Source organism: Pediculus humanus, genomic scaffold, assembly GCF_000006295.1.
Source record: "Pediculus humanus corporis 1103172108254 genomic scaffold, whole genome shotgun sequence".
Lineage (NCBI taxonomy): Eukaryota > Metazoa > Arthropoda > Insecta > Psocodea > Pediculidae > Pediculus > Pediculus humanus.
Window position 1 is genome coordinate 133,482 of NW_002987823.1, and position 9,750 is coordinate 143,231.

The following is a 9,750-nucleotide window of genomic DNA, read 5'->3' on the forward strand; positions in this document are numbered from 1 at the left end:
TGTTAGACAATTATATCATACTGCCGAAAAAAAAATGGTTAAAATGAAATACTAGTTTATTTCTTATCATTTTTTTTTTTTAAAAAAAAATAACTAATCATAGTTTGGAACGGCTAACTCAGGTTTATCATATCCTAATTCTTCAGGAGTGTTAATGCCGAGTTCATCTAATGTAGGTCTAATCTCTTGCAAAATGTATGGATATATTGCTTTGTCAACTTCGCTTTTTATTTTAATAACTTCGAGCCATCTTACAGTTAATGCAAAATCGTTGACTCTTCTGCATGCTTTGAGCGAGGCAATTATAATTTTCGGCTCGGGTATTAAATCGTATTTATTCAAATCGTTTAATGCTTTTCTCAGTTCCCAACCGTCAATATCTTGCCTATTGAAATATGCTTCATATCGACAATCGAATTCTTCATCAGTTTCTTTACTATGATGCGACATCAATCGAGTCTGAGAGGTTTTAACACTCTTATTTAAGGCGTTTCCTGTAGCACTAAAAACTCTGTTAACGGTCGCTCGCAACATTTTTTCACTCGTTTCTGTATTTTTCTAGAAAAAAAAAAATTTGATCTAAATGCAGAAGAAAAAGTAATATTAGTTTTTTTTTCAACGTAAGGCGTACCAACCTAATTAAAAGATTTTTGTTAATTAAAAATTTCCTTTCACATTTTCCTTTTACTCATAATAGGTAGTGGCAATATATACAAGTTCTACGTGAATTAAATAACTTGTAGTATGGTGAATTTATTTTACCATTTCACTTAAGCTCTTATTCTATCCTTTAATTTGTTTTAATATTATTATATTGTTTTTCATATTAACTCAAAGCAATTTTTTTTAATTGTTTTTTTTTTTTTTTTTATAAAAATGGAACATCGAACAAGAAAAAGAATTCGTGAAGTAAAAAAAAAGCAAGACCAGGTAACCGGTTGTGATGTTTTTTTTTTTTTTTTTGAAAGAGTTTGATATTTTTATTTAATCTTTTATTTCCTTTTTTTTTTTTTTTTCTTGATAAAATCTACTAATTTAACTCCAAATATAAAAATAACCTTTTTACAATTTTAATTGTTTTGTGCTCTTAAAAAGTTTTACGAATTACATTATTTAACTACTTCGTTGAATTTTGTAATGAAATTTAAAATTTCTTTTAGAATTATGTGAAAAAGGTTCTTGGGAAAGTCTTCAAATATTTAAAAAATTCAATGAATTTACTAACGTTGAAGATAATTGTGAGAGGATAAACGTATCAGATGTTTCTCCCCAAGATTTTATAGAAAAATATGAAAAATGGTATAAACCTGTAGTTATCTGCGGTTTGCAAGAAAATTGGAAAGCAAAACATAAGTGGAATTTAGAGGTAAAAAGGGACATGCACAGTAAATTCTAGAAATTTAAAGTTCATCTATATTAATTTAAATTTTTTTTTTCCAACTTTAGAGTTTGGGGAAAAAGTATAGAAATCAAAAATTTAAATGTGGAGAAGATAATGAAGGCTATAGTGTAAAAATGAAACTTAAGTATTATATTGAATACATGAAAACTACATTAGATGATAGTCCATTGTATATTTTCGATAGTAGCTTTGGTGAAGTAAGTTGATTTTTTTTTAGTATTTATAAGTATTTATTTTACACAATAAATTATAGTAATATAAGTCAATTTCTGTACTGTCAAGCATGCTAGAAGAAAGAAACTTTTGGATGATTATGAAGTGCCTATTTACTTTAGAGATGATTTATTACACCATGCTGGTGAAGAACGACGACCCCCTTATCGATGGTTCGTAATGGGACCAGCTCGTTCGGGAACGGGGATACACATAGATCCTTTGGGAACAAGTGCATGGAATGCACTAGTCGTAGGATACAAAAGGTATGTTATACTTTTTTATATGTTAATTAATAATAATAAAAAATATGTAATATTGTAATGTCTAACAAATTTTTTTTGAATTTTTTTTTTTTTTTGGTAGGTGGTGCCTATTTCCTACTCATACACCTCGTGAGTTAATTAAAGTAACAGGCATTGAAGGAGGAAAACAAAGAGATGAAGCTATTACATGGTTTTCTGTAATTTATCCTAGAACAAAACTACCTGATTGGCCTCAAGATTGTAAACCGGTATCAGTTTATTAAATTTAATGAATGTTACAATGAATGTCGATTACACTGAATGCCATGATAAAAACATCGTAAACTTTTATGCTTTTTTTTTAGCTTGAAATTTTACAAAAACCTGGTGAAACAGTATTTGTTCCTGGTGGATGGTGGCATGTAGTATTAAATTTAGAAAATACAATTGCAGTTACTCATAATTTTTGTAGCAGAACCAATTTTCCCGTCGTGTGGCATAAGACAATGAGAGGACGTCCGAAATTATCAAAAAAATGGTATCGACGCCTTAAGGTAAATTTAAACCTTTTTCCAGTACTATTTTTATTAAATGTCGAATGAAAGCTTTTAGCTTTAAAACATTGCATTTATTCAAAGTTTGAAAAAAGGTTTCACATTTTGAAATGAACGGTAATTCAAAAAAAATTTTTTTAATTACAGGAAATAGATCCAACATTAGCTGAAATAGCCGACAGCGTAGATCCTACTCGTTCGACTGGTATCGCCTCAGATTCATCTTCTTGCTCTACTTCAAGCTCAAGTAGTGATTCTAGTGACACGTCATCAAGTGAAGATAGTGGACAAGGATCTCTATCAGCTCATAAAAAGAAAAAAAGGTAACAAAAAAAAAAACTATTTAAAATATTTATATACATAACTTACTTACTTATTTATTGATTTATTTTTTTTGTTTTTTCAGACTAAAAAGACAAGAAAGTAATGCAAATGTAAATCAATGATATTTATGTGAAGTAGTTACTCAAAAATTACATGGGAATTTTAATTTACTTGAAAATTTAGAATTACTTGAAATTTAAAGAAGAAGAAAAAAAAATGTCCAAGATTGAATTGTTTTAGTTTATTAAGGAACTTTCTTTATATTAATTTCTGGTCTTACTACATACATATATTAAACAAATCTGAATTAAAATTTTACACAAAGATTACTTACACACCTCTAAAAAGAATTCATTTTTATTTTTGAGACTGTTTACCTTTTTGATTTATTAAATTAATATTTTTTGTTCGGGTAATAATAATAATAATAATAATAATTATAGATCAAACATTAAGACTGAACTTACAGTTAATTTTACTTTAAGAGGATAATAATTTTAATTTTTGAAAAATAAAAACCTTAATAAATGAAAAACAATTACACTAATTATCATGACTGAACAATTTTTTTACCAATTGAAATTTTAATATTTAAATATCTTATGGAAAAATGAAATTTTTTAATTGTAAAATGATGACTTTAACGACGATAATAAAAGTATTTTAAAAATTACATGAAATGTTTGTTGAACCAAAGGTAATTAAGGTATACACTATTATTATAACAATTATCAAAAGGTGTTCGATAATTTTTTAAAAGTAAATATGTTATTATTCGAGTATTATTATTATTTTTTTTTTTTTTGTAATATTTATTTGAAAAACGTGTGTTAATTATTACTATGAAATAATAAATATATATATTAATATAAAGATGAATTATAAAACAGGGTTTATAATTTTGAATAATGATTAGATAATTTACAATGGGTAGTAAAATAGTAATAATAATAATAATAAGTTTTTTCAATTTTTTATGTTGTTTTTTTTTTTTTTTTAATAAATTTCAATTACTTATTTAAATTAATACGACATAAAATATCGGTTAATTTTGTAATGGCGTAAAGTTAAACATTATTAAACGGAAATTGGATGAATACAACAAATTTTTATTTTACATAACTTTTTTTTTTAGGTAATAATAATTGAATCTGATAAATTGTATTTTGTATTAATATTTTTATAATGTTTTCAAACCATAAAATATTTTTTTTTAAAAAAAAAAATACTTTAACTTTATTAAAACATTCAAGATATGAGCGTTGATTTTTTTTTTCATAACCCTCATTTGCGTTTTTTAATATAATTTAGGCGTTTAAAAAATTAAATTAAATATAAATTAAGTATTTATATTTATTTTTCCCGTTTTTAATGTTAAATTACTGTCGTAGTTTACATAAAAATCAAAAATGTCAGTTAAAATTGTTAGGCGGTTTTTTTTTTTTTATTACCGTTGCTTTTTAAAAATCATTAATGACTTTCATAAAACCTTTTTTTTGTTGTTTGTAAAATTTATGAAAAATTTTTTTTTTACGATGCGTAATATAAATTTGGCAACACTGTTGAAATACTTGGCGGGAAAATTATAAAGGAAATTTTTATTAGAACAATTATAATTGTGATTTTGTCCTAACGTTTAATTTTGTTTGAACCTTTAATGTTGCATTTTATCTACTAAAAATAATATAAAGTTTTTTTATAATCGGAGTTAAAAAGGGCTTTAAAAATGAGTGAAGGTAGTTATTTTCCTGATTATTTTTCTATTGAAGATATTATGGTTACTCAAGAAAAAGTTCCGTGTGTAACTGTTGTACCATTTTCATTGACAGGTAAATCTCACTGTGTTCAGGAGTGTATTCAAATATTTTAAATTTTTTCTAATTTTTTTTATATCTTTGTTTGAATAATTATTATAATTGTGGTCATTCATTTTATTCATCATTGATGTTTCTATAAATTTTACCAAATTCTGGATTCAGGCACTAGTTTTAGTCGGCATGTCATTAAATATGTATTAATTCTGTTAAGGTTTTTCTATTGAAGAAAATGATGATAAGCACATTGATGAAAATGTAACAATAAACGTTCCTTTGTGGCTGGCTAAAAAACTATGCAGTCGACAAATTAAATATTTAAAAGTAGAAGTACCTGAAATGTTCAAACAGCATAACATAGATGCATATGAAGCTGATCCAAGGATTATCGATTTATACAGAATCAATCCTTATTTTTTCGAATATGGCATGATTTATTCGCAAATACCCCATAAATTTGGAACAAAAATTAGAGAAATTCTTCAAAAGGTTTTTTTAATATATTTATTTTTATTAAAATTTATACATTTAAGAAATATATATAAACATTTTTTTGTTTTCAGATGGGCAAGGAAAGATTTAAAAAAATATTAAATTGGGTCATGCACGAAATGAAAGATCCTTGGAAAATGCAAGAGTTGGATTTATCAGAGCAAAGAATTTTGAAAAATGGACTTAAAGGAATGGATATGCTTAATGAATGGCTACATCAAACTCAGTTAAAAATAAAACCGTCAGATGTGGTAACTCGATTAAATAGGAGTAAAGCACTTGATAGCATTTAATACATAATTACATAATTTAATTTTCTATTTTGCAATCGGACTATTAACATGGATTACTTTATTTTTTGTAAATGGTTTTTTTATCACTGTTGAATAACTTAATTAACTTGTAATTAGTAAATTTTATGTAAGTATTTATTTATATAAATCTATTAAGTTAAAATAATTTTTGTGTTGAATTTATTTATTTCCAAGACCCCCACACAAACTGGTTCAAAACTGAACTAATTAGTTAAATTTTTTCAGGAATAAGTTTTATAAGGAATAGCAAATATTTAATGCGATAAACTAATATATATATATTTTATTTTCTAAGGTCACTTAATATTCCGTGCACGTGCACTTAAAATTTTCACAATTTAACTCCTTAAATATTTTTTTAAAAAAAAATTTATGAGCATTTAAAGTGTAATTACATTATAATAATAATAATTGAGCAACTTATTACTACATTTTATTGACAATAATAATAATAATAATAATAAAAAATAAACCATTATAATATATATAAATTCAATATTGCCACAACCGGCCAAAATATCATTATTATTTATATTATTTACAATATGTACTAAAAATATTAAGCAATGAATATTTAATTTAAATATAATTTAAATTTCAATCATTGCCTGGATATAAAAATATTAAAAAAATAAGTATTGGTAAAAATTTAATATTTGAATAATTTTTTTTTTTCTCTTATAATATTTTTTTAAAAAAAAAAAAAACTTTTTTTTTTGCAGTTTGAAATGAAATACAAAAATTAAAAAATAATTAATAATTTGTCGGATCAGCATCCAATACGGGTTCCTGTTTGAAACCATTTGTCCTGTATGTGTCGTTATCTACTGTAAGGTGGGTCAGGTCCCGCATTATACCTCCAGAAGCTTGAATATTTCCATTGACTATTGGTGGACTGTGAAGGTGATCATTTGTGTGTATATGATCTTGGGGACTGTCACATTGAGCCATTGTCGGTGGACTCAACGGACTCGTTGGTGAGCCAGAGCTTTGATAGCTTCCAGCCGTACCTCCTGGAGTTTGTTGTATATCAGCAGATGCACCTGTAATTAAAACCCCCTCTTTTTTTTCAATGTTAAAAGTCATTACGTATATTTTATCGGAGGCGAAAACGCAAAATCGATAATATAGAAAAAAAAAAAGAAATTATATAAGAAAAAAATTTTTTTTTTTTTTTTTAGTTCGAAAGATGTTTACCTCCGAGGAGCATTTCTTGCAATAAATTATCAATTCTGGCAACACCAAACAATTTAGCAAATTGTATTTGTTCTATCATTTGCCAAGTTATAGATTGAAGAGCTGGCAATATGAGTAAAATTTCTCCAAATCTTCCTCTTGTATCATATTGACGATCGCTTATGTAATCTTCTAGATTTATTTGTATTTGATATCTCAAATGTTTTATACGTGTTGTGTCGCTAAGTCCTTTGGCATCTACATTCGATAGCCGCACAAAAAAAAATGAAGAACGTTTTAAAAAACATTTAAAAGAAAAGAAAAAAAGTTAAACAACTCTCCATACTTACTCGGATCGAAAAAAACGATAGCTTTAAGGCATGCAAATTCCGTGTCGTCGATCTGTACTTCGGTTAGAGGTTTAACTAATTCATCCATGACTCTGATACCGACTCTACTGATATCAACATCAGGAGATCTAGCATTTTCTACAAAAGAAAAATAAAAAAGAATAATTATTCATTTGATTAAAAATCAATGGGATTTAAATAGGAAGAAAATGAGCATACCTGAACAATATCTCGTTATTATACAATTGTTTCCTAAAAGAAGAATATCTTTTAAATGAAGGGATCGACGTGCCAAACCGAGTAGTAAATGTTCTCCAGCATGAGCTCGAAGTAATGCAACCTGATCATCTAAATGCAATTCGGTAAATGCTGGAATATATTTGGCCCATTCGACGAGAATGAGTAATTGCTGCCTCATCGATTCACATATATCATTTATATGTGCGATTTGTTTATTTGATAAATCATAATCGTTTACTGGAGATCCATTTTGCTAACAAAAAAGAATAATCATTTGTTCTTATAGTACGCCAATTTAATATGTTATAATTAAAATATATTTTCTCTCTCTCTCTCTCTCTCTCAAGGGTGGTTTTTAATTATTTTTTACATACCTCCAAATATGCTCCGACTTGTCTTGATAACATTTCGGCATTAAGAAGTGAAGTAACGGATAAACCATTATTTTGATTTGTTTCATCGTAACTTGGACGTCTGCAACTTATTCTATCACGTTCATTTTGTACTGCTGTAAATTTCAAAACAAAAAACAATTTTAATTATTATTATTATTATACATGAATGGTGCTACTCTAAAGCCACTTTTTGCCACCATAATTTTAATAAAAGTTTGTCTTCGCATGTTATTAAACCTAATTCATCATGCAATCATGTATATATCAATTATAAATATAAACATATAAATATATACAAGTGTTTTTTTTTTTTTTTTTCTACATTTCATTACTGACGTGTGTGTTTGTGTGTATAACATTTGTAAAGGCTTATATAAGCCAAAAAAAAAAAAAAAATTAGTTCAATACCTCTAAACGTTCTTTGAGTTGACCATAGGCAAGAATATTTCAGATTGAGAGATAATAAAGAGAGAAAAAAATTTTATTTTTTGTATTTATATAAGTTTAATTTTTAACATCGTTATAACTTAATAGAAAATAAAATTATTCATTTATTTTTCTTTGAATTTTTTAAATAAAATCAAGGTTTTCTCTCTCTCTCTCTCTTAAAGCCCTTGATGGAAAAATACTTCTGGCAAACAACTAAAGGAGTGAAATTAACTTCTCGTGACTATTTACACACTCGTTATTAAATTCAGGTGGACAAGATTTTTTTTAAATATTTCAAATCGTATTAAAACAAACGGTGTGAAAAAATTGTTTGTCGCACAAAACAAACAAACAAACGAAAAAAAAAAAAAAAAAATTATTTTGCGCGAATATTAAATAAATAAAAAAAACATAAAAACGAGGAGCGTATACGTCACGATTTAATTTGAATTTTACGCGTATAATTAACAATGATTATTATTATTATTATTATTATTATTATTATTAATATTACGTCCTCCATCCAATAAATGACAATGCGAAAAAAAAAAAAAAAACTTTTGACAAGTCATTCTCGAAAGCCTTTAAGGTTTTCCTTCACGTGCCTAAAATTATTTAAAAAAAAAGAAAAAAAATTCAAATCGAATACAAATTTATTATTTATGATTTATAACTATTTATTTATTTATTAATAATAAATAAATAAATAAATATTATTTAATTTTAAAACGCGATCTCGAATGTTTTATTACATAAAAAAAAAAAAAATGGCGGACAGACACATAAAATTTTATTAAAGTGTCGGTCAAAACGGTTATTATTTATACACCATTATTATTATTATTATTATTATTATTATTTTTATTGTTATTAAATTGCAAAGTGTAAAGTTAATTATTATTATTATTATTATTATTATTATGGATTCACGTGGAAAAAAAAAAGTTGTGTGGGACGTTTGACGTATTTTAATATTAGAAAATGTTTACATAAAAAATTTTCTTATTGTTTTTTTGCGTCGGTTTAAAGATGAATTTTGTGGGGGAAGGGGGGGAGGGGAGGGTTTTTTTTTGAAAAAAGTCTTGTCGGATCTATTATATGTTTACCTTCTTTTTTCATTCCCGCTTTAAAACATTTTCTAAGACGACAATATCTACATTGATTTCTTTTATCCTTATCAACGACGCAATTTCTACTAAATCTACACGTGTATTGATGATTTTTCCGAACGGATCTCCGGAAAAATCCTTTACAACCGTCACAAGAAGCAGCTCCATAATGTTTTCCGGTTGCTCTGTCGCCGCATATGGCGCAATTTTGCGTTATTCCTGTCGGAGCGTTGAAATTTTGTAATGATCCCTGAAGTCCCGGTTGAGTTCCTTGCATTTGAAGTTCTGATTCTGTAACCATAATAATAATAAAGTTAATTGAAAATTTTTAATTACGATGACGTGTAGTCATACTTTCCATTGATTTTTTTTTTTTGACATTAACGAGACGGTTGTTAATTAACGTAAAAAGGAAAAATTTAATTTTCCTTTTAAGGTTCGATCGTCATGGAGTTCAAAAAAAAAAAAACCAAATAAAGAAAAGGAGGATCGTTTAAGGTTGGCAAAAAAAAAAGAAAAATTTTTTTTCTTGTTTTTGGCGAGTTTTATAATGTATTGGTTTGGGCCAAGGTTGGTTTATGTAAATTTACTGGATTGGAAAAATTAAAACCTGGATAGAAATACACAAAAATTCCCTTTCCCCCTCCCCCCTCCAGCTTTTTTACTTTCTTTTCAAAGAAATTTATAAATTTT

General features: G+C 26.3%; 4 protein-coding genes across 4 annotated transcripts; 2 read left to right on the top strand and 2 right to left on the bottom strand.

Moving 5' to 3' along the window:
- Nucleotides 1–93: 93 nt before the first annotated feature.
- Nucleotides 94–692, bottom strand: Phum_PHUM477570 (cytochrome c oxidase polypeptide Va, putative; the record flags this gene model as incomplete). Its single annotated transcript, XM_002430368.1, has 2 exons — nt 94–548; nt 689–692. 2 exons carry the CDS (start codon nt 690–692, stop codon nt 94–96), a joined length of 459 nt encoding a protein of 152 aa, XP_002430413.1.
- Nucleotides 693–876: 184 nt separating this feature from the next.
- Phum_PHUM477580 (protein PTDSR, putative) lies at nt 877–2,860 on the top strand (the record flags this gene model as incomplete). Its single annotated transcript, XM_002430369.1, has 8 exons — nt 877–937; nt 1,161–1,366; nt 1,447–1,599; nt 1,685–1,881; nt 1,982–2,129; nt 2,226–2,414; nt 2,562–2,737; nt 2,821–2,860. 8 exons carry the CDS (start codon nt 877–879, stop codon nt 2,858–2,860), a joined length of 1,170 nt encoding a protein of 389 aa, XP_002430414.1.
- Nucleotides 2,861–4,464: 1,604 nt separating this feature from the next.
- On the top strand, nt 4,465–5,337 carry Phum_PHUM477590 (DNA replication complex GINS protein PSF1, putative; the record flags this gene model as incomplete). The annotated part of the gene is made up of 3 exons (XM_002430370.1): nt 4,465–4,567; nt 4,767–5,041; nt 5,116–5,337. The coding sequence occupies 3 exons, from the start codon at nt 4,465–4,467 to the stop codon at nt 5,335–5,337; spliced, it is 600 nt and encodes a 199-aa protein (XP_002430415.1).
- A 1,198-nt stretch (nt 5,338–6,535) lies between these two features.
- On the bottom strand, nt 6,536–9,358 carry Phum_PHUM477600 (retinoid X receptor, putative; the record flags this gene model as incomplete). Its single annotated transcript, XM_002430371.1, has 5 exons — nt 6,536–6,792; nt 6,885–7,022; nt 7,104–7,377; nt 7,517–7,632; nt 9,055–9,358. 5 exons carry the CDS (start codon nt 9,356–9,358, stop codon nt 6,536–6,538), a joined length of 1,089 nt encoding a protein of 362 aa, XP_002430416.1.
- Nucleotides 9,359–9,750: the final 392 nt, after the last annotated feature.